At 40.8% G+C, this 25,385-nt stretch overlaps 1 protein-coding gene across 11 annotated transcripts in view; it reads right to left on the bottom strand.

Annotated features, from left to right (window-relative positions):
- FGGY (FGGY carbohydrate kinase domain containing) overlaps positions 1–25,385 on the bottom strand; it is a 390,193-nt gene that overhangs the window by 108,957 nt on the left and 255,851 nt on the right. For 10 of the 11 annotated variants that reach the window (XM_028513518.2, XM_036026185.1, XM_036026179.1 and 7 more), the window contains 2 exons: positions 17,309–17,416; positions 1,673–1,734 (listed from right to left, as the gene is read on the bottom strand). In XM_028513518.2, the coding sequence (XP_028369319.1) occupies positions 1,673–1,734; positions 17,309–17,416 (170 nt within the window). The remainder of the gene's footprint in view (positions 1–1,672; positions 1,735–17,308; positions 17,417–25,385) is intronic. The other variant, XM_036026181.1, reaches the window with a different exon arrangement.

Below are 25,385 nucleotides of genomic sequence, written 5' to 3'. Positions count from 1 at the left end.
ATATATCACCAAGATCTGGTGCTAGGCATTCATACTGCTACTAGGGCATCTTTGCTTCTGGGCAGCTCAGTACAGAGAGCTAGGATATAAAGTATGTATGCTCACACATGAATGTACACATCTGTGTTTGTTTTATTTGTATCCAGAAATATATACATAAATAAATATATATAAATATTATACATAAATAAATATATATAAATATATTTCTGGATATAAGTATTATATATATAATCACAAATGGATTACATGTTAAATCTAGACATATATATTTCTGGATATAAATATTATGTGTGTGTGTGTATCTATAGATATATAAAATTAAAAGTTGATTCTAATACCTCTGATTTCCACCTAGTACCATTAGTGTTCATTCTAACCTCCCACTTTTCTTGTGAGAAACCTGTTGCTCATTACCCACAATATACTTATTTATTTACTCAATGCAGTATACACATAAAGGATTTTCAGAATACCTAAAATGTACATCTATGAAAAACAAATTTGGTATTTGTAGTATAATACTTATGTATAGTTATTTTATATGTAGCTATATAGCCTACTGTCAAAATATCCTTTACTAAAGTTACTTGAGTTCTTTTCTTTCCCCAAACCCCTTTAGTGTGATTATAGTATTCATTGCTAATACAAGAGGCTCATTATTTTACTGTTTATGTTTCATTTTACCCATGTCTACCATGCACATATATACTAGTATCTATCTGTCAATCAGTCATCTATCTCTATTTCCCATCTATTTATTTTCCAGGGCGCATGAAGCATCACTGTAGTTCTAATAGTTACAGTTGAATAAAAAGTTGTACTCAGCCCTGGCTGGTATAGCTCAGTGGATTGAACTCGGGCTGGGAACCCGGCATCGCAGGTTCAATTCCCAGTCAGGGCACATGCCTGGGTTGCAGGCCATGGCCCCCAGCAACCACACATTGATGTCTCTCTCTCTCTCTCTCAATCTCTCTCCCCCTCTCTCTCCCTCTCTCTCTCTCTCCCTTCCCTCCCTAAAAATAAATAAATAAAATCTTAAAAAAAAAAGTTGTACTCAGAAAAGTGTCGTTTCCTCCTGCTCTCCTCCTCCTGCTCCCCTGTTCTTGGCGTTCCATTTCCACCCACCCAGTGTAGGTAACCACTCTCAGTTTCTGGTTTAACTTTCCTGCATTTCTTTTGCACAAGTGAGTAAATACACATATATTTTCTTATACTACCTTCTTTTTACATGAAAGGGAGCTCACTGCCAACACTCCTTTGCACTCCACTTTCTTCACTTAATGATATATCCTGGAAATCACTCCATATCAGCTAGTATTCTAGGCTTCACAGATGAAGAGACAGTTGTAAAGAGTTCAAATAACTTGCTCAAGGTTACACACTTAGTAAGGAGCAAAGCTGGATTTGACTCCAATATCCATGTTCCTTCTGCTACATCAGAGTTTCTCACCCACAGTTCCTGGAATATTGGGGGTGGGGGATCTCTAGGGTTTTTTAATTGTCTTAGATCATTTTAAAAATTAAAACTTGTATGGTCTAGATCATCTGGCCTTAGAACCAAATACTACCAGCCATTCTCATTCCCCATAGGATCGAAAATCACACATCAGCCTAAAGTAAGCGCCCTCCACACGGTCAGACATGGGAAGTGGGAACAGGAAGCAGTTACCGAGCTGTGGCCTTGGCTTGCAGTTCAGGGAAGGCGGCATGGCCCTGCACCATGTGGTCTATCTGAAAAACAAAAGGGGTGGGTTAGTCGTATAGTCCTCCCAGTCTATATCTCAGCCAGAAAAGATACATTAAAATGTCTGCACCTTTCAACTCTTTGTCCAGAGAGGATCTAAAAAAGTTAAAACGCTAACTCAGTGAGAGTGTTCCAGCTCTTACAGAAAGCTAGCTTTGCTTAACCTACTCTTGGCCTCTTGGATTTACAGAACAAAGAAGTTTAAAGAGAAGAGTAGCAGGAAATGAAACTCTCAAGGCTAAACTGGTAGCAGCAGGTAGTGCCAGGTCCAAGAATGAGGTGTGAGGACAGACTGGGTGAGAAGAGAGGAGAGGTGACTCCAGGTAAATGGTGGAGATGGGGGTGTTAAAGCACTAACCTCTGGCTCACACCATTTCCACCTCCCGATCCAGGCTGTTACCCTAGGACAATGTCAGACCTGGAATTGCTTACTGCCTCTTACTAGTGTGGAAGTTGAGTGAAAGAGACTATGAAGAGGAAGTCTCAGTTTAAAAAGGGTGGGTGGTGGGGAGAGTTGTCCCAGAATTGTCAAGAGAACCACTCCTGATTGAAAAGTTCTATCACATGGGAAACTGGGACATAGCTCTCCAAGGAGGGACAAAAGTGTCTGAGCTCTGTGGACAGCTATCTTCTTCTTACTTGAAATCCCATGTCCTGAATTTTATTCCTTAATCCTCTTGGCGGCTTTAAATGCAATAATATGTAACATGCATCAGGAAGAGAAATGCTTTCCCATGCTGCTACTCTGCTTGCCAGGACACACCCAGCACTGTGTTGGGTTCCTGAACTTAATCTGTGTGTTTTCTCAGTGTTTACATGAGTCTCTAGGACTCCAAAACAACTATTCTGACAGATTTATTTTCATTCAAATTATGAACCAACTGCCTATTTTGGCCTCTTGGAGACAGTCTCTCTGAGCATGTTTCTTGAGAGCTAGGGCCATGTAAGGAGGAAGAGAATCTGTTCTGGAGCCACGCTGGCTGGGTTTGAGGTCTGCCTCTGATACAAACTAGCTGTGTGACTTTGTGTAAGTCATTTAGCTTCTCTGGGCCTCAGTTACCTCCTTTCCCCTTCCCCAGGCTCCTTTAAAAACAGGATTGCTGGAACTTAGAAAGTGTCTACCATAATGCCAACAATAGTATATATACTATTACCTAAAATTTATTGACTCTTTTGCCATGCATTAATACCAAGCTAAACATTTTTACATACATTATCTCATTTATTCTTACAGTACCTCTATGGAAAAGACACTACTGTTTACTACAGAGATGAGAAAACTGGGAGTAAAAGACAAAGTCACAGGGTCACAGGTGAATAAGTGACATATCTTTTTGCTTTTACCCAAGGTCTCTCTGTATCTAAAGTCCTTGTTCTTAACTACTATGTCACATTGTCTATTAAACTTCCAGGTATAATATAATTTGTGGACTTCTATTTGTACACTTCTGCAGAATGTTTCAAAATTAAATGATGGCAATTGTTCATTACAATGGGGGAAAATGCAGATTTTGAATGCTTATTTCCTACAGGTTCAGCTGTGAGTTACCGTGACAAGGCATATTCTAGACCTTAAAGAGTTTGCATCAGGAAGACATTACTTGATTTGAAGATAATTTCAATGAGAAGTACTCAAAGAGGTCAGAGAAGGGAGATTTAAATGAGCTCCCAGGAGGAAGCACGGAATTTAGCTGTGTGGTGCATACATAAACACAGTTAGTTCATTCAATACTTGCTGAATGCCTAATGCATCAGGCACTGTGCCTAGCCTCCTATTGCATGTGTGTGTAAATGCAACACATACAATCTATAGTAGCATAAAGTAAAAGGTCAATAATTTGGCAATTCTACTACAGTTGGGGGAGGTACAGCTGCAGCTGGGAGAACAAGGACAGGCAGTTTGGAGGAGAAAAGCGTTGGAGGCGAGGCATGCCAGAAAGGAGATGGTGGTGAGTGAAAACATGAAGATGGGGACACACATGGTCAGACAATAAGGACACAAGTCAAGCCCTGTGTCTGGAATATTACTGATGCTCAATAAACTTTCATTGACCAAATGTGGGAGGTGCGAACCATAGGGAGGCACACCACAGGCTCGCACAGCCCCATGTACTTTTGGTAACAGTTAATTACCACACATTACATTTGTGTCTGTTTGTGCAAGGCATAATTCGGTCACAGCTTGTTAAATTGGAGAATAAATAAAGTGTTGGAAATAGTGAATGAATGAGGACAGACAGTAGGTCTCAAAAGTCAGGGAAGTGTTGAACTGTTTATAGTTTTATTGAATTAGAGGCCTTAGGAAATTATTTTGATTTGGAGAGCAAAATGTTAAGAAGTTAAGGAAAATCAGTCTGGTAGGGTACACAGGACAGGGAGGTGGGCAGGTAGAGACAGCAGGAAATGGAGACATGCCCAGAGGCTAATGCTGGGAACACAAGGCACAAGTACTCCCTGTCCTTGTTCTGTTGTGGCATTTGTGAAGTTCCTTTACAATCATTAGTGGATACGTCAGTCTTTTGCCCTACACTCAGAGATGTTAAATCAAGAGCCTCATTATTTCCTAGCCCCCTAGTACCTATATCAGTGCCTGACCTTTTGAACAAATCAATGGGATACATTTGAAGAAAGTAAACAAATTCAGTGATTAACCAGTTACAGAACAGAAGAAAATCTGAGTCAAGGATGACTTTCAACTTTTGGGTCTCAGAAAAGGAAATGTGGTCATAGTAATCATGTCTTTTTATTTTTTCTAGTTCTGATGCTCTGATCTGGGGTATTATTAACCCTGGAGTGACTGCCTCTTCCAAGGGTAGTCAATTTCTAGAGAAGTAAAGGACTCAATTCACCTGTGAGTATGTCTTTTCTGTACAGTAACTCATCCAGAGTCCACCTCCCCATCACCTCCAATATGGACCACTATTTCCTGCTCTGACCAGCCCAGGGCCAGGTATAAGAGACAACTCTGGTGCTTCCATGTGGTGCAGCATATGAGGCCTGCTCTCTGCTCTTGAGAAATGTAACAAACTATCCTTTCAGTGGCAACATCTCCTGATAGGCTGACCTCATCATACCCCAATAATAAGGAAATCTACATTTCAAAACAGTGGTTTAGTGGAAAGAACACACACTTTGGAAACAGACAGGCTTAGGTTCATATTCATGGTCTATATTTATACTCTGTGCTATGGAGGAAAAGTTACTTGACCTCTCAGAGCCTCATCTCCTGTAACTATACAATAGGGATAATAAAATCTGCTTTTCAGGAAAAGGTTGTGATGAGTGTCTTGTACCTTTCAGTTTATAAACATTTACTGTTCAAAAGAAGGAGGGTACCACCAAAAGGGTAAAAACAGTTAGGAGAACAGTATCTCAAATGGTCAGCTGCATATTTTTGTTTTTCATTACATCTGGTGGTGAAGGCCCACCCTGACTAGCAAAGAACAAGCCAGTTTGTCAAATAACTGAACACTTGTTTCAAAAGCCTGGAGTTCTTATGTTTGATTCTCTAATGCATTTAGCACAGTATAGAAGAACATAGTATCCCATTAGTGGTTACTTGTTTTCCAATGAAATAACCAGTTTAACCACAATGACTGTATTTGCCAAGTGGTTGCCTTAGAAATATATAGACAGGGCTAGTCTAACTGTGATTATTTTCTTGCTGCCTCCATCTTCTCAGATTTCAGCCCTGAGAGCAGGCCGTTGTAGGAGTGGGCAGAAGCGTCTATGCATTATGGGTAGGTAGGAAGCTTGAGCTGGAAGGAGTCAGATCTTCAGGACAGCTTTCAGGTCTAGGTCAAGAGAGAAAGGCCACCTTACAGTATATAGCTGGGGTTGGATTTTTGGCCCTTCCTCGTAAACCTGGCATCTGCCTTTGGAACATGGGAGAAACAGAAATACAATACAGTATAACACACTGATCAAACATGGGTAGTATGAGGTGGCATCTGGCCCACAGATGTATTTTATTTGGGAAATATAATGTTTTGAAAAAAATGAGCCAGTATTTTAAAATTTGGAGATTTCACTTAAAATCCAGATTTTGGTTTCTTTTGAAGCTACCAGGCCACCCATACTCCCCTCCAGCAAGAGTCAGCTGGAGCTGAGTGGTGAGTGATCCCTGCAGACAGGCCTGCACCCTTCAGTGCACAGGAGGCACCGCTGCTCCCTACTGCTTCCTAACAACAGGCACCAAATTTCATCAATTTCTTGTCATGACTGCAGTAATGTTTTACTTGTAGTAGAGATCTATTTATGCCCATCTCTCTGTCCAAGGAGGGATCATGGAATTTGAGCCCTAGAGTATTATGAGTTTAAAAAAATAACCTCTGTGGAAGTAATCAAAAAAAATTAACTTGCCTAGTCTGTTTATTCATTTGTGCTGTTTGACTGCTTTAGGTATTTGAGGTTTGACTCTTGTAGAGAAAGCACATACAAGAAATCCTCGGACCCGAGTTCAGTTCTGACTCAGGGCATGATTGTGGACAAGAACATGTCTAATTTTCTCTTACACATTTAATAAATCATTATGACAAACAACTGTTTGCAAAATTGCACAGAGAACTACATTGCCTGAGATACTGAAATTGTGGGCAAGGAAAACACATAACAAAGGCAAACTTTGAGTTTAAGGATCTTAGGTTCTACGAACATTTTGCTAAGACAAAGCGATCTTACTGCACAATGGGTTTTCCTGCATGAAAATCAGTTTTATGCATTAGTCTTGAGGCTGCACTTTATCTTGCTTGCAGGTAAAGAAGTCATTAGGCTCAGAGGGATGTTCACTGCTGGTCATAGCTGCCATTTTTCTCCATTTGCGTCTACCTGTAATGTCACTTCTTTCATCTACGCTATTCCAACTCTTCATTTAACAAGTCTTTTTATCTCAAAGTGAAAACATTTTGCCTTTTTCCCAGCCTTAAAATTCTCATGAAAACCTAAGACAAGAAGAAGGGCCAACCCAGGCAATGTCTTTTATGCTGCTGGAAAGAACTGTGGGCTTCAATCCCTAACGTTTCCTAAGAATAGCAAACATTCCTGGCAGAAAATATATAAAAAGGTTTTACAACTTTAATGTTAGTTTTACATAGAACAACTTCACTTATAGGTGGATAAATTCTGATTTAATGCAGAATTAGTTTTTTTGGTTTTAGACACCATCAAAGTTGGTCACTGTCAGCAATTTTTACAGTTTTATTAGTTCACTTATTCTTGAAACTGATGTGATATATGGCTGCCTTGTGCAAAGCATCAATCTAGTAGTCAGGATACAAAGATAAATAAAAGTACTTGCCTACGAGAAGAAGATGGGCATGCTAATACCCAAATATAACCTAGAATGATAAAGTGCTTTATAGAGTTAAAAAGCTAATTAATTAAACACCTACTTCACAGCAATTAAGACAGATATGAACTCTGTCCAGGTGAAGATTATGTTTTATAGAAAGACAGAGACAGTCAATAACTGTAATAATTAGAGTGATTAGTGATTTGAAGAACTGATGTAAAGAAAGGGTTCAGGAAAAATGTAGGGGTTAAATTTAAACTAAGCCATAAAAAAGGGCATCAACAACTTCTGAGTAAACAGAATAACAAACACAAAGATTCTGCAGTAGGGATGAGTGTCATCTGTCTCAGGAATTGTCAGGAGTCCAGTGAGACTAGCCTGGAGTAAGTCTACAGGAAAGTTGTGTAAAATGAGGGGTAGGAAGCAGGTAGAATTAAGCAGGCTGTGGCAAAGGCTTCAGAGTTTATTTTAAGCACAATGGAAGACACAGAAGCCTCAGGGGAGTAATGTAATCCCATTTACGTTAAAAGAAATCATCCAGGAGTTCCACTTCTTATACGAGCTGAATAGTTCATATCATACCAATTCTCCCAAGATCACAATGATAAACACTGATCAAATATATCAAGTAAGTCTCTGAAGACACTGAAGAGTGACAAAATCAGGTAAGAACTAGAGAGAAGTAGACATGTGCAAAGAAAACTACACCACTGCATCTGCATCCTGCTCACGGATTGTTGCCTGAGGGTATGCCCCAATCAGGTATCTGGAGTGCTGCTGGTACTGCAGACACATGCAGTCTTCCCTCCCGGCTAAGCAATGAGGGGTCAGGGCTCAAGGCAACCATAACAGATAGAAAGTGTGGGACAGAAGCGGGGAGGGAGAGGGCCATACACAGGGAGCTCAGCATTATGCATATAAATGCCACCCTAATCTCTGGAGGCTCCGGGAATCACAATCTGGGTAAGGCTAAAAGGACTCAAGAGACATGTCAGTAGGTGCCATCACAGTAGAGACAAAATCTGGAGTTTGAGTTGAGCCAAATGAACTACCTAGTAAAACAAAAAAATCAATACTTTTCAGAGAAAATAATAAGAATTCAGTGTCTTAGAATATATTAAAGCACGATGTTCGAAATATGACCCCATATCACTAGACAGAGAAATAGAAAAATTAATCCACACTTAAGAGAAATTAATTTAATGAACAATGGCCCTGAAATGACACAGATATAAGAATTCAAAGACAAAAATTTTAAAGGTGGTAACTGAACACTACTTAAGGATGTAAAGGATAATATTCTCATAATAATATACAGATAGAAAAGAGCAAACCCAGAACAGAATATTAAAAATGAAAATTGTAGTATTGATAAATATAGTATTTGAAATAAATATTTAGTGGATAGGCCCAGCAACTGATTGGAAATAACACAGAAAAGAGTTAATGACCTTGAAAATGAACCTAAGAGAAAGCATCTAATTGGTATGGGGGGGGGGGGCACCCTCAGGGCCCTGTTGAAATAATAACCAAAATTCTCTAATATGTGTACTTGGAGTTACAGTAAGAAGAATGAGAATAAGATATTTAAATAAATAAATGCTAAAAATTTCCCAAACTTGGTGAAAGACAGCAATTTACTAATTTAAATCTGAGAAAAGAAGGATACATCCAAAGAACAACACAACTGAGCACCCATTAAAAAAAAGATTCACAGAAAATCTTAAAAATAGCCAGGGAAAAATAATACACTGTACATATGCAGTGGAAGAATAATGCAAGTGCCAGTCGACTTCTCATAAGAAGCAATGGTACTTAAGGAAAAAAAGTCAGTTAAGAATTCTATGTTGCACAAAAATATCTTTCAAGATAGAAGGTGAAACAGATTCATTAACTATACAAACTAAGAGAATTTTTTGTCATTAGATCTGCAAGAAATAAAGAAATACTAAATGAAGTTCTTCAGGCTGAAGGGAAATACTAGATAGAAACTTAACCTTTCAGAAAGGAATTAAAAACAGTAGAAATGGTAAATATGTAGATAAATACAAAGATCATGCTTTATTTCTCAGAATTTCCCTCAGATGTGTATCACTCTTTCTTATGGACTGAATCTTGTCCTTCCAAAATTTAGATATTAAAGCTTCAACCCCAAGTGTGACTACTTGGTGATGGGGACTTTATGGAGATAGGTTACATGAGCCCATAAGGGTAGGGACCTAGTCCGCCAGAACTGGTGTCCTTATAAGCAGAGGGAACACCAACCAGATCTTTTGCTTTACATGCACGCACCTAGGAAAGGCCGTGTGAGAACACAATGAGACAATGGTCATGTTTGAGCCAGGAAGAAAGTTCTTTCTATTGTCTAGGCCACCCAGTCTGTGGTATATTGTCGTGGCAGCCCAAGAAGACTAACACACTATTTAAAGCAAACAACAAAACAACCACTGCATTTTAGGGTGTGTAACATATATATTGTAATACAACACATATAACGACTACAGCATAAAGAATTGGAGGGATGGTAAATGGAACTACAGAGCTGAATGTTTCTTTTTAAAAATTTTTTTAATTTGTATTTTATTTTGTTATTGTTGTTCAATTACAGTTGTCCTTATATTTTACATTAAGTTTAACAATATGTGGTCTAAGTACACTGAAAAGTTTAGCATGTTTATTGTTAAGTCCTAAAGAAATCCTTTAAAAAGAATGTAAAAAAAAATGATGCCTAAAAAGCAAATAGAGAAATGCAAATAAAATTCAGAAAATTGAAAAATATTCAGTTAATCCAAAAAGGACATACAGATAGTAAATAAGCTTATGAAAAGATGCTCAATGTCACTAATCCTCAGAGAAATGCAAATTAAAACCACAATGAGATATCACCTCACACCTGTCAGAATGGCTATCATCCATAAATCCACAAACAACAAGTTTCTGGAGAGGATGCGGGAAAGGGGAACCCCTTGCACTACTGGTGGGAATGCAGACTGCTGCAGCCACTGGAATGGGAAAGCAGTATGGAGATACCCTCAAAAAATTAAATGGATCTGCCTTTGACCCAGCAATCCACTTCTGGGAATATATTTGAAGAAGAAACCCAAAACACTAATTTGAACGAACATATGCACCCTTCTGTTCATTGCAGTGTTATTTACAATTGCTAAGATATGGAAGCAGCCCAAGTATCCTTCAGTAGAGGAGTGGATAAAACAATTATGGGGCATTTATACAATGGAATACTACTCAGCCATAAACAAAAAGAAAATTTTACCCTTTGTGACAGTATGGATGGACCTGGAGAACATTATGCTAAGTGAAATAAGCCAGTCAGAGAAAGACAAATACCATATGATTTCACTCATATGTGGACTCTAATGGACAAACTGAACTAACGAGGAAAATGGGGACAGACTCATAGATGGAGAACAGACTGACAGCTAGTGGGGGAGAGGGAGGTGAAGCAGTAGGCAGATTGAGCAAAAAGGAAAAAGGACTCGTGGACAGGGACAACAGTGTGATGATTGCTGCAGGGAGGAGGGTATGAGGGGACTAAATGGAAAAAACACAATAAAGATTAAATAAAAAATATGCAATTAATCCAAAAAAAGGAAGGAAAAAGAGAAAAAAATAACAGGAATGACCACAGATAATAAATAGCAAAATAGAAGACCTAAATCCATGTTCATCTTTATATTAAACATAGACAGTTTAAACACTCCAGGAGAACAGAGATTATAAGACTACAGAGAAATGCAAGACCTAACTATATGAAAAAGATGCACTTAACAGAGACAGGGACAGAGAAAATGGTGGTTTGACGGGGAGAGAAGGCGAAGGACCAAAGATGGATTGGTGATACATATTTTGGAGTTAGAATCAATAGGACTTTCTAATGGATTGGATGTGGGCAGAGAAGGGAAGTGAGGAGTCAAGAATTAATCCTAATTTTCTGACTTTAATAAAAATATAAATGATGGTGCTTTTTACTAAGATGAAGACAAATAATGGAGGTTCACCTTAGGAGGTATATCAGTTACTACCATCAGAAAATGGGGAGTAATTCTTGACTTCTTCCTCCCTCTGCCTCCTGGACATTTAATCCATCTTCTCCAATGACAGCAGTGCTATCTTTAAAAACCTGGACCTCTCTTTCTGTGTGCTGCACAATCTCTCCATCAGAAAATCCTGTTGGCTCTGCCTTCAAAATATATCCAAAGTCTGACTACTTTTTACCAGCTCCATTGCCATCTCTCGGCTGGATTACTGCCTCTTTCTGGTCATGCTGCTGCCATCTCCCTGACTCCCACCCCAGAGATTATTCCCAACATAGTGGGCAGCAGCAAGAAATATCCCTTAGAAACCTAAGTCATATCATATCTCTCATGTGTTCATAATTCTCCAATGGCTTCCATTTCACTCAGAGTAAAGGCCAAAATTCATACAGTGGCCCCCATTACCTCTCTTTGAACTTCTTAGAACTCTCATTTGGGTTCGCTCTGCTCCATCCACATGGCCCCCATGTTATTTCTGTAGTACCCCAGACAAGTGACCCCCTCAGGACTTTTGCACTGGCTGTTCTCTTGGCCAACCAGTTGGTTGTTATGTTCTTCCTCCAGGTGTCCTTTCCTTCCTCATTGTTTGTCTGAGTGTGACTTCAATGAGGTCTACCCTTACTGAAAATGGAAATTGCTTACCTGAGTCCCAAGCTTTCCTCCTCTATTAATTTTAGCAAATTAAACCATAAAGCAAAATTAATTTATGTATTGCTTTATCACTTGTGTATTATCTGTCTCCTCTTGTTAGTATGTAAGCTTGACAAGGGGACAGATTTTCAGATGGGGAACAGAAGAGGCTGTTTCATTCACTGCCTTTCCCACACTCAGAACAGTACCTTGAACACAGCAGAACTCAGTAAATACAAGCCGTGTAAATAAACATCACCCTAAAAAGTATGGATTTTATTTTACAGATAATTGGAGAGCTACTAAGAATGAAAGGGTCATATACAGGTTTTAGAAAGATTGCCTCAGCAATCTTGAGAGAGGGTATTGTGGGCTGGAAGTTCATGTCCTCCCAACATTCATACAATGAGATCCCCGATGGGATGGTATCGGGAGGCGGGGCCTCAGGGAGGTGATTGGGTCATGAGAGCAGATGGAGTCCATGCATGGGATTAGTGCCCTCAGAAGGGTCTGAAGAGTCCAGAGTTCTCCCTTCAGCCAGTACAAGAAGACAGCCCTCTGCAAGCTGGAAGAGGGTTCTCACCAGAATCTGACCATGCTGACACCCTGATCTAGACTTCCATCCTTTAGAACACTGGGAAATAAACTTCTGTTGTATTTAAGCCACCCCGTCAATGGTACCTTGTTAGAGCAGCCCCAACTGACTAAGACATAGGAGTTAGAGGGGAAAAGAGTAGAAGCACGAAGGTAATAAGCTGTGCAGGAATCCAGGTGGTTATACAAAAAAATAGTGAACCCCTAGGCAGGAGGGGAGAACATGGAGGCATCTGTTTTATGCAGAGCTGGTCTTTGTATCCACGAAGTCATTCCAATTAGCTAATGTGAAATGCGGGGATACAGCTATGTCTATCCGTAGTCCTGTCAATACCGACACATACACGTTCCCCTCACAGCTTTACAAAGCCTGCCAAGTGCATTTGCTTCGAAATACCTGAAAAGAAAGTCACACTAATGAACAATAATTGATTCTCAAGGGAATCTACAAGAGAACAATAAGAAACACTTAGAAATGCAGAAACACAAAAGTCAGATTCAGTTCTGGAAAGATCTGGAACTTCTGGGAGATGATTTGGGTTTGAATCTAGGTTTTCCCACTTAAAACTAAAAGACCTTACTCAAGTTAGCTTACTGTTCTGTTTATTCTGCTCCATTTATTCACTAGTGAAATTGACATTATAACAACGACCACAAAGCCATGCCGTGAAGATCAGATGAAATACTGTATCTCAATGGGGCCTTAAGGCTCTTGGCACTTAACAGATAGTCCTGGTAGGCTGCAGGGGCAGTGCCATCTACAATTATGTGCCATGATAAATTATAATTACCCATTCTATATCCAACTTTCCTATAAGATAACAGGCTACTAGAAGACAGGAACCACATGATAATACTCTTGCCTGGCCCAGAATCATCAAGAGGGATGGAAGGGAGGGAGGGAGGGAGGGAGGGGGGTGGGAGGAAGGAAGTCACTCTCTTCATAACCTGTACAGTACTATGTATACTGCAAGCTCTTCACACAGAGGCTGACTGTCTTTCTGAGGCTAGCCCCAGGCTGATGGGCATAGGCAACAAGGGAGAAGGCAGATAAGCACTCACAATGCACAAACCCTAAAATCCCCAGAGCACAAAGCACTTTGCTACATTGTGACCCTGTGGCTCAAGTTCATGAATTTAAATTCTGGGTTCAAACAATTCAAGGTAACCCCTCACCCCAAGTGATTATCCCAGAAAAGCAATGCCACCACAGGGCTGCCTTAGAAACTTGTCTTAGCCTGCTTTCCACAACACCTGCCACAATAAAAGTGACTTCACATAAGCCAGAACAGGGTGCTTGGAGAGAGGGAAGGCCAAGGTCCAGTTGGAAATACACTTCAGCATCTGGATGCAGTGACTGCACAGGCTGCTGTTCTGTGGAAAAAGTCTGGGCTAAACGGAATGTGTTTTGCACAACTGCTCTGGAGTGAGTATTGAGAGGCACAAGACAATCCTCCAATCCTCTATGGGTGCTTGACTGATGCAACTGACATCAATCATCCACAGGGTATGGGTATGTGCTTTTCTAAGAGGAAATAAATATTACAGGCAAAAGCTGGAAACAAATGAAAAATGAGTCCACATCTCAGTCAGATGAAACAGCAAGGGATCCAGAGCCAGAAAAGATCCTATCCTATTTTTTCTTCATCCTGAAACTAACCAGATGGACTTTTTTTAAAGTACCAATCTAGCCACATGCTTGGAATGCAGAACTTGCTTTGTGATGGAAGATCTGTATTTAATTGTAAAAATGAGACAAAATATCTATTTTTCAAATGTAGAGTTCAGATCATATTTTTCTAAACTTTCTTCTTTTCCTTCCTTTGCTTCTCTTTCCCTCTCCTTTCCCCTGTCTTCTGCTTCAGATGGGGTATTTATGACTGCATGTTTAAAATATACTGTGGACAATGTAATAATGAAACAGACACTTTCAGACATGGCATGTGAGAGATGATGTGCACATAAAACAAAACATGAAAGAGGTCACTTCCCCTTAGAGTGTCCTGTATAACGACAGTGTGCTGTAAAACAGGGGATCAGAGTTCACAAAACAATAAATGAGAATAAGGAAAGGTGAACTGCGAGGGAACCATGGAAAGGCCGTTGCTAGAGCACCTGTAATCTCTCCAGGCTGTGCTCACTACTCTGAGTTTTAGCAACTCCTATGTGAAATATGGACAATAACTGTTCCTACCTCAGAGGTTTTGAGAGCATTAAATGAGATAGCACATAATAACTCTTGGAACGAAGTCTGGGAAATAAGCCTTCAAAATAAATATTAGATATTGTGATTATTATGAATATCATTCAAGGATTAACAAGATCACATATGAAAATCCTTCCTGTAGATGAATAACATACTCAATAAGGTGCATTGCTGTTGTTATTATTACCACCATCATTACTGTTATTCATGTTTTATCTCTTTGATTGACAGGCGGTTTCTGCCTCTTTGCTTGGCCTCTCTGGTCTGATGCTTTAGTGAACAGTCTGTTTAGTGCTTGGTTCAGATTTTGCCCCATTATCCTAGCTTGTAGATTTCCTAAGATTTCACTATCTGGAAGCTATGAGTCAATCATGCCTTATCCACATGTTCCAGGAAACTATGTACGTAGAACTGCCCAAAGCGGAATTCCAAACGCAGCTTGAGAGGTTGATGGTGTACAGTCAACTAACTAGATAAAGGCCAACAATGGCAATGACTCCTGTGAAAAATCATGTTGTACTATTATGGAGGGTGGGTTGTTCATTTTTTTAATGGTAAAAAGAGTAACCAACTCTTCCCTACAACACCATAACTTTTGGGCAAAGATGACTTATAAACAGCAACAGAGCAAACTTTGAGCCAAACACTGAGAAAAGCATTCCTAGACTGACGCAAATATTTGTTCAATTTGCATACTAAGTCCACAAAAACCTGTTGATGGGCAGCTTCATGGACAATGCATCCAGCACAAAGACTTGTTTTACTGGATCATTATCCTTGGTTAAAAAAAAAAACCCCTCCAGGTTGTATCATCTATGAGTTCTGGGTCTGAGTCTGCTAAGGGTGCTTACACCATGATGTGGATTGAAAAGGGCCATATTTCAGCAATAGGTTTTCAATGTGTCACAGAAATGGAATGGATGTTTAAATCGGAAGTTGTATAAATACATGGTACTAGTTTAAACAGGAAAATATAAAGCCCCAGTCTCAATGTGGCTTAGGTATATAGTGATGCCTTGCTTCTCGATATTCCTAGCACTGGTTATTATGACCAATCAGATGTTATTTATTTTATACTCACAGAGTTTCCTTACCAGACAATGAGCCCCTGAAAACCAGGGACTGATGGGGAGTGAACTCATTTAATTCATCTCTGTATCCTTTCACAAGAACGAGGGCAGAGAACATGCTCTTTGAAGCCAGCCATCCACATATGCTTCCATTGACTTTGAAAGAGAATTTGAGGCAGCTAAGTATGAAATAACAATACACTAAAAAATGGAAACTAATGGTTATTTGCATCCCCATCCAGCTTTGGATCAGATCATTTTTAATTTGACTGAACATTTAAAAGAGCTGGTGGGAAAATCAGACCATAAACAGATGATTTCAATATAACATAGCAACAGTGAGGTTGGGTGATTGAGTCTAAATCTCATTTTCTCTTGTCTTCCACATGTAATCCCTCTGGAGCCAGATGATCTCCTGACCCAAATTCTCAGTCATCATTGCCAGTGTCCCCATTCAAGCCCTCATGGCTTTTTGTCTGTGGCCTAACCTACTAACTCTGGGCTCCCTAGCTCCAGCCACACGCGCTCGGGCCTTCTTCCTCAGTGCTGCCAGCCAGAGTTCTAACACTGAGATTTGAACACTCCTGTCCCTTGTCCAAACCTTTCACTGCTTCCCCTTGGTTTATATCTACTAGATAAAGTTCAATTCCTTAGCAAGCTTTACAGGAGATTCTTATCACATGGTCCCTGTCCAACTCTCTCTCATTATAAGTCACTCACTCTCAGACAAGTTAATGCCACCACTGAAATTTTGGACTTTTTGCAATTACCTTCAAATATGCCTTGTTATTTTCCCTCCCATGTTCTTGTTCCTATGCCAGTTCTTTTGCCTAGAAGAGTATTCCTACCCTTCTTTGTCTCATTTGTTCTTATTTATCTTATAAGGCTCAGCACAAATGCCTGCTTCCCTGCAAAGAGTTTCTTAACCTTCCTTTGTGCCAACTCTGTGCCTTGTACCTCTGGCTCAGTGCTCAGCTCACTTTTATGGACCTTCTGTCTTCCCTGTTAGACAACTGCAGGCATTTGGCAAATTTTTAGCAAGAACCTTCTAAGAACTGAGCTGTATACAAAGAGAAGCATCCCTGCCTTTAAGGAGCTCACATATTTCTGGAAAAGACAGAATGGTAAACCAATAAGAATAACAGAATACAATAAGAAGTAGAGGTGTGTCTTAAAGGACAAGCAAAATTATTGAGGTGGTAAAGAACTCTGAGCAGGGAGACCAGCCCATACAAAGGTACAAAGGGGTGGAATAATGGAAGACCTGGGGAAGCTCTAAGTAAGGTGATCTAGCCTTGGAGACAAGTACCTGTGTGGACCTGGAGGGGATACACTGCAAAGAAAATGATGCACAAAGGAAACTATGTGAATTATGCCCCAAGGGCAGTGGGGAGCCGCTGAAGGATGTGGGCTAGAGAGTAGCATGGTCCTTTTTACAAAGTACAGTATCACTCTCGCTGCCATGAGAAAACAGACTGTTGTGTGAAGGAGATGGGAAGCCGGGCTAGTCATCATCGCCTAGACCAACGTGGATTCCTTCAGCAAGCACGTGCTGTGTATGCTCCCTGTGTCAGACTGTACACTGAGAGAAAGTTAACTCTTCTCATTTAGGGTTCAGCAAAACTTCCAGATACTCAGTATACAGGTACTGTGACAAAATGAGCTAGTCACGGGTATAAAAACATTAAAGACCATAATGAAAAAGTGTCAGCTTACCAATTTCCCAGTAACACTCTGTCCACCTTCATTTAGCCAGAACCCAGGAACCATGGCTGAGAAATAAGGGCCCCAGACACCTGGTACAAAAATCGGGTCTTTGCTAATCTGGAAAGAAAAGGACAAGATACGTGAAAATATTGACCTTCAGGACTAGAAGGACCCTTCTCCCTTTCCCATTTGGTGTTTCTATGACTATGGAATCTAGCTTCTTATTAAATACCTTTATAGTGGGGAAGTCACTACCTCCAAAGGAAGGGCATGGCTTCATCTCCGAAAATCTCTCTGATAAATTCACTTAGATGCCAGGATAGCAAAAGAGATCATTTTGGAAAGAAACTAATGAGACATTTCTTCACTGGCTCCCTCTCCATGGCAGACAGATTGCAAAAATGGTCCCCATTTTCTACCCATCCATGAATCTGCCCCCTTTGCAATGTGACCGTGCAGCTCCTCTCATGGATCTTGAATCTGGGCCAGCCTGGTAATTTATTTTGGCCAACAGGATGAAGTAGAGGGGACCCTGTGCCAGTTTTCCAGGCCTAATCCTCGAGGCCTGTGTGCTTCCCTACTCCCCCACTTGCTCCTCTACCTTTGCCATGAGAGCATGGCCAGGTGAGCCTGCTGGGTGGAAATCATGCAACACAGCTGAGTCAGCCTAGCCATTGCAGGTGATGCTCACGTACATGACGAGAGAGCAAAAACAAGATTGGCAAATCCTCCTAGCGGACCAGTGGCTAACAAGTCCAGATCACCAGAATCGCCCAGGCATCTGATAGGTTTGTGAACAAAAACACGTCTTATTGTATGTCACTAAGATGTTGTGTTAGTTTGTTACTTAGCATTTTTGTGGTAATTAATAGATAACTGATACATTCCCTTCCTTCTACCTACATTTATTAGTCACCCTACAGGATGCCATCTCCCTCTCCTGGGTGCTGGAGACACAGAAATGAATCAGAGTTCTTTCTTGTCTACAAGAAGCTGTCCATCTTGAAGGAGTTCCACGAGTAAACAGACAAATAGAATACAGTGTGGCCCATGGGATGGTAGAGACAAACATATACCATGAGGGGACACGGGGAATGAGGAGGGAAATGATCCAAGGTGATTTCTTACAGAATGGGACATAAGCTTAGACTTACAGGATTTCACATGATAAATAGAACAGACATTTCAAGTCAAGAAAAGAGTTGGACCCCTGGCTGGTGAAACTCTGTGGATTGAATGACAGCCTGCTAATCCAAAGTTCAAAGGTTCGATTGCCAGTCAGGGCGCTTGCTTGGGTTGCAGACCAGGTCCCCAGTAAGGGGTGCGTGAGAGGCAACCACACACTGATGTTTCTCTCCCTCTCTTTCTCCCCACTTCCCCTCTCTCTCTCCCTCCCTTCCCCTCTCTCTAAAATAAATAAATAAAATATTTTTTAAAAAAAGAAAGAAAGAAAAGAGCTGGAACAACGCTAGGCAGGTGAGGTGCACAGGTGAGGTGCACTGAATAGTCAAGGCGCCGCCACTTTTTGTAGCCACCCATGGAACCATTCAGGTGTTAGGAAAATATATGAAGAGAAAAGCCAGGACAGGCAAGGCTGAACCATGTGTTCACTCCTCTGGATGGGCACATGCTTCTCATCCATCCAACAGGGATGGACGCTGAAGTCATGTTTATGTTTGTGGAAAGGTATCATTTGAGGGTGGGAGATCGAGGGAATTAGGCACACCAGGTCCACTCCTGCATGTCTTGAGGCTGGGCAGAGAACAGAGAACCAGCCACTCATTTATTCTAGAAATATTTATTCAGCCCTTCTTACACGTTTGGTCCCATGCCAGGTCCTGGAGATACAGAAATGAACTAAATATGCATAATTTCTGCCCTCATAAAGTTTATAGTCCACCATTTTAGCATAGGGACAAACCTTCTTTAAATGTCTTGACCCCAATTATTCCAGTTCCCTTTTCACTAAACTATGAGCCCTTGAATACGAAGGATTTCCAACTCCCAAACAGCAAGGAGGTAAGGGAAGACAAGGAAACTCAGCCACACTGTCAACCTTAAATGCTGTCATATAAAAAAAATATAAAAAAGAGACATGTTATATCTCAAACAGACAAAATAAACTCAGGGGGAAAAAAAACAGCTTCTACAAGAAAAGACAGTTGAGCTTACACTGACATAGTCTCTTTTTCTTACTGGTTCAGAGGACGTTTCCCGAACTCCTGTAGTGATCTGCACCTGTGCCAGGTGCTGGGCATGAATGGTAAACCAAAGAGCAAGTCCCAGGCCCTCCTGGAGCCTGCATGCCTGACAGAGGCAGGCTACTGGGAAACCATTCAGGTTTGGCCAGCATTCCCCGAGGTTTAGCAGGGAAAGTGCTGTGCCCTGGAAAACCCTTCAGTCCTAGGCAAACTGGGACACTGGTTGGTCACCCGGAGACAGGTATTGGTAAAATCATCACACAGACATGGGATTACAAACCGAGATAAGGAAATGAAGGAAAATCAAAGGTCACTCTAAGAGCATGTAAGTGAGGTACATAATCTAGGGGTCAGGGAAGGCTTTTATAAGATGATGCAAAATATATATAGAAATTATTCAGATAGGTGTGAGGCTGTGTGTGTGCATTTGTGTATCAGTGTGTGTGATATGAAGTGTTCCAGCCAGAAGGAACACTTAATGGGCTTCAGCTTTATCACTTTACCTTCACCAGTGAAAATTTTTTCATATGCCAACACTAAAAACTACTTCCTAGGCTGCTTTGGGGTGAATAAGACAGTCTATATTCATATCCACTTAGGACCCAGGGTCTGAAAGGACAGGTAGATGGACACCCACCAAAATAAATTTGTCTCTTTTTATGCCCTGTACCCCTTCCCTTCCAGAACATGTAGTCCCGTTTGATAGGTTAGTCTCAGAGAGGCTGAAAAAGCTGTCCACAGTCACACAATGAGGAACTGGCTGAGGTGGGATTTGAACCCAGACAGACGTTGGCCTTGAACATATATGTTTTTCTAATTGTATAGATAAATTGCTCAGAAAGGTCATGCATTGCTCCCCCACCCAATCTCACAGTTTCAGCACGTTCCTGGTCAGCTGCAGCAGAACTTTGTCAGACACTGTGGTTCTGCTGCTCAGAAACGTCAGGTGGAGGCTCTGCCTGGCTCTGTCTGGGGAGAAGGTTTTGAGCTGACTCCTGTCTGTGCTCAGACATTTGGAATGGCACATGCTTCTCATCAGGCATGCTGAGTAAAGCAAGGAGACGAAGACACAGCAGTGTTTCCCAGAGCACTTCCAAACACTCCTAAACTCCATGCTCTTGGAGAAACCAAGTAATTGTTTTGAGGGAGAGAGAAAGAGAAAGCACATTTGTATATTTATGTGTGCTTTAATCCTTTGCAATAAACCTAAATATTTAAAAATATTTTTGTGAAAGCCATTTCCATGCTGAAGACTAACTTGGCCTGGAGGCTGCTCTCTTAGCCAAAAGGAGAGAGTTCATTTTCCTCTGCTGATGACAGGTGTCCTTATAGGATGCTGACTTCCCAGTAATAATGGTGCTGCTGGCAACGACAGTAGCTAAGATTGACTGGGTACTTACTAAAGGCCTTATTATAAGCACATTACAGGAATTAAATCACTTACTCCTCATAAAAATCCTAAGGAAAGATTCCATCACTATTCCTATTGTACAGAAGTACAGACTTCTGAAGCAGAGTGTTACAAAACATGTCCAAGGTTATGACAACACAAAGCAGAGAGGCATCGCACTCTTTGGGTTCTATTTGCGGCTCTGCCAAAATATGGCCGTGTTTTTAGGCTACTATTTGAACCCTTCACTTGCCTTTCAAGGGCAGAAAGCAAGAACTTTTAGAAACACACTCAAACTGAACACACCTGGCCTTGAACACAAGCAGGTTAGGGAAACTTCATTTCCAAAAGGCTTTGACAAGTTTTCCTGATACAGGTGTGAAGGATGAGTCAGAGCCCTATCTTGACTCCATTCACAACTGCCATTCTCGCTAGGGGAGCTTACAGAGGCAATCATCTGGGCCTCAGTTTCCTCAGTTCCAACATGGGAGGAATGATATGAATGTTGGAAAGATTAAATAATCTGTCACACATAAATAGCATATCATTTGTGTTAAATACCAAGTAAACCTTATTTCTCCTCAAAAGGAGGCTTGTATGACAGCACAGTCAGGTGACTGGGTTGAATGACCACATCCAACATAACTGAAACCATGTAAGAAGGTGTCTTGATTAATCCTTGGTCTTCTGAGTCAACATTCTTAATAATGGAGTAGAAGAGGATATAGAAGCAAAGCTTATCATATTTGCAGGTGATATAAACTTGGAGGATTATTTATTTTGGACATGATCAAATCAAGACTCAAAATGGCTTCAAAGAGTCAGACCATTAAGCAAAATACAACAAAAAGATAGTTTACATTTACAGTTAAAATTTGCACATAAAAGGTAGTGGCGATGTTTTCTTTCACAATATTCTTTTTCACGGGTGTTGGTACACCGGTATTCAATTTAGCATTGTTTAAACTGTATGCAGACATTTGATATATTCTCTCATTATGTGTAATATAAAGAAAGCTAATGAAAACCACAATGAAACAAAATATTTGGCTGCACACTATATGCCAGGCACTGAGATCAGCAACAAGGCTGTAAAAATAATAAGGCAAAATACTAATAATAATAACAATAATAATAATAATAATAGTAGTAGTAGTAGTAGTAGTGTGACATGGCCCCTTTCTTCAAGGAGCACCTAGACTGCCCAGGCAGACATAAAAATTATGACGAAGTATGCTAAGTGTTAGGTAAGGTAGAAGAGGACTATGGTAGGTGCTCAAACTGCCTGGGAGGAGGAGCACGTTACAGCAGCAGCCAACACCAGAGCTAGGCTCGAAGGAGGGGTAAGTGTTTCCTGAGGCAGAGGAGGAGGAGCATCCCAGGCAGGAAGGGCCTTGTGGGCGAGGCTCTGTCATGAGGCTGAAGAAGCATTTTGATTTTTATGAGGGCTTAGCTTAAAGTTCTGCAATTTACTCTAAATAAAAAAAATAATATGGTTTGAAGGATGGATATATTTTTGCATCAACATATCCTACTGCTTGTCAAAAAATCAATTTCTGAAAAGCTGTGGCTGAAAAAAGCCTCAGTGAAACCACTCTCTACGTCAGTCAATAATAACATAGAAATAAGGATAATAATGAAAAATAATAAAATAGTAATTGCTAATGTTACTGCAGGCTTCTTATTGTGCCAAAGAAGCTTCTAGGCTCTTTAGAGACACTGTCACATTTACTACTCATGACAACCCAGTGAGATAGGTCCTATTATTATACTTATTCCACAAATGAGGAAATCTAAGCTGAAGGCAATCAAATAACTAGTAAATAGTAGAGAGGAATTTTAGGATACAAGCTGTGAACTCCCAACATATTTCCCTCTTTAGACCTTCTCCTCCTCATTTGTAAAAATAAATAAAATTGGACTAGAGATGTTTCATATCTCATTTGTCTCTGAAATCCTCTAAGATTCCATGACGTTGAGTCACTCTACCCCAGCTGGTCAACCAGAACTCTCCAACAAGCTATTTCCACACAGACTCTGCCCTCACGTGGCCTGGGGCTCATGGGGTTGCATTGGGTCGTCTCTTGGAGCTTCTCTGGGTGCTCACTTTGTTCTATTACCCCTCTGGCCTGTGGCCAAGATTACTGCAGGGTTACTCAACTATGACCTTCATTGGATGTATTTAGTGGCGACTAGCTATAATCTCTCTCATTAGCTGAGTAAATACTGGGTTGGCCAAAAAGACCGTTTAGTTTTTTCTATAAAAGACACATTTTCCATTTTCACCAATAATTTTATGTATTTGGATATTTTGAGTGCGTTGGCTATCTCCTGCATGGTAGAATGTTGATTGTTCTCAATTAATGTCTCAGTTTGATTGCTATCAACCTCAACTGGTCTACCCAACTGTGTGTGGAGGAGCATCATCCAGAGAGAAGGCTCCAGCACACAACTTCACAAACCATTCGATCAGTCACAGCACCTTCTCCATACACTGCACAAATCTTTTTTTGTTTTTGTGCTTCAGTTGTGTTTTTACCTGACTTGAAATAATAAAATATACTATGCAGAAAATGTTGTGTATTTTCTTCCATCTTCAATATTAAAATGGCTACATGAAAATTCACCAATTTTGATTTTTTTAAAGTGCACACTGATATGACAGTTAACACAATACAATCTAACAAAGTTATTCTGAATGAAGTGAAAGACAACTAAGAAATACTAGAGCTAGCTTATGGAAAAACTGAACAAGCTTTTTTGCCAATCCAATATTTACTGAATTCAAACTACTGTTTAAACATGAAAAGATATAGAAAGATGGGCCTCTGAGCCATGTCAGAGGCTTAATCCCTGCCCTCCTGAAGTTTACACTTAGAAGGAGCTGGGATACAGGATTGGGCTGGGGAATAAGTAGGGCATCGAGTGTCTTGTGAGTATATACTTGCTTTCAGGCTTCCAATTACCCTGACGGTGTGTGGAGTCAAACCTCTGCAGCCCATTTCCAGCTGAAGAGACAGGCAGGCACAGGCGTGCGGAGGGTCAGCAAACTGCCCAGGATCACCAGGCTCAGAAGTGGTGGAGCAGGGATTAGAAGCCTTTCTCCATGTGCTCCTGCCTCTTTTCATGTCTGTGTCCAAGCTGGCTCCATTGTGGGATACCACTGGCTGTGTTTCACCTAAGGCTCTGTTACTGTCAGCTGGCTTTCCCTGAAGTGATAAAGCCCAGGCGCCTGCTCACACCACTTTGGGAGAGATGAGTGGGCTCAGAGCAGAGAAACTCCAGCCCCATCAACTTCTGCCCTCCCCCTCCCCATCATCCGGAGGGTGGCCTAAGCCTCTGGCTGGGGTAGGAGGCAGGCGCCAGTGGTCCTGGGAGGGAACAGGAGGTTTTTTTTGAGTGCCTTCCAGCCAGGTTGGGAATTTTAGAGGCTAGCCGCAAGCATGTGTGGGACCGAGTATTTCCGTGGTGGCTCATCTCTCCTTCCAAATGGACTGTGCTATCATCTTACTAGAAAAAAACCATTTATACACATTCCAGCCAACTCCCAACTCACTACACAATACAAGAAAGAGCACAGAGAATTCCATTTATGAATGGGGACTCTAAGCATTCACCTCTACGTTTGCACTTCTCAGATTCAAATGTAACAAGTTATTTGTCTCTGCAAAACAGAGAGGAAACGTCTTCTTATCTTGAAAGTATAAATTAAGTAATATGAGGATAGACCTTGGAGTCAGACAAATCTGGGTTTCAATTCTGGTTAGGTCAGTTATTAGCCTCTGAATCTCTGTGACTCAGTTTCTTCATCTATAAATGGGGATCATCTCATCTATCAGAGTTTTTCTATGAGTCCTAAGTGGTATAATGTATATAAATGTCCTAGAACATAAATGTCCTCAGGAAATATGAAGCAACAGATGGTTTAATTCTACTCTTTTTGGGGGACAGTGGAATGATCTGGAGCCCAAAGTGTTGGGCTCAGGTGAAGGAAGCCCTTACTAGCTCTGGATCTTTGACAGGTTCTTCTTCCTCTTTCCTCCTGGATGCTCTCCTCTGCATTGCCCTCACTCACCACATCTCCTGAGGGCGGCCCATCCATTTCCATGTGTATGATAACAATGTTTATGTGGTTGAGTCCCAAATTTTTATCCCAAACTTGGGTCTTGCTCTTGAGTTCTATGTTGGACATTTGACCTGAATGTCTAATCAACCAGTCTAAAATAGAACTTGCCGTCTTTCCTCCCAAAGCTACTCTTGTTTTGGGGTTCCTGTCTCCATGAATGGTACCCTATTTACCCATCCCTCAGGATACCATTCTTGACATTTTTGTAACCAGAAAAGACACTGTTGTTCAGGCTGCCTGTCTCTACCAAACCCAATAAGCAATGACAGTGATTGAATCTTTATGGGTGCCGTATTCAGATGGCCAACGATCTGAGAAGATGGTGGGTTCATGCCTTAACAGACCATCTTGCCTTCTGTTTTTAGGCCA

Source organism: Phyllostomus discolor, chromosome 5 (assembly GCF_004126475.2).
Source record: "Phyllostomus discolor isolate MPI-MPIP mPhyDis1 chromosome 5, mPhyDis1.pri.v3, whole genome shotgun sequence".
NCBI lineage: Eukaryota > Metazoa > Chordata > Mammalia > Chiroptera > Phyllostomidae > Phyllostomus > Phyllostomus discolor.
This window is presented reverse-complemented; position numbering and strand designations above follow the sequence as displayed.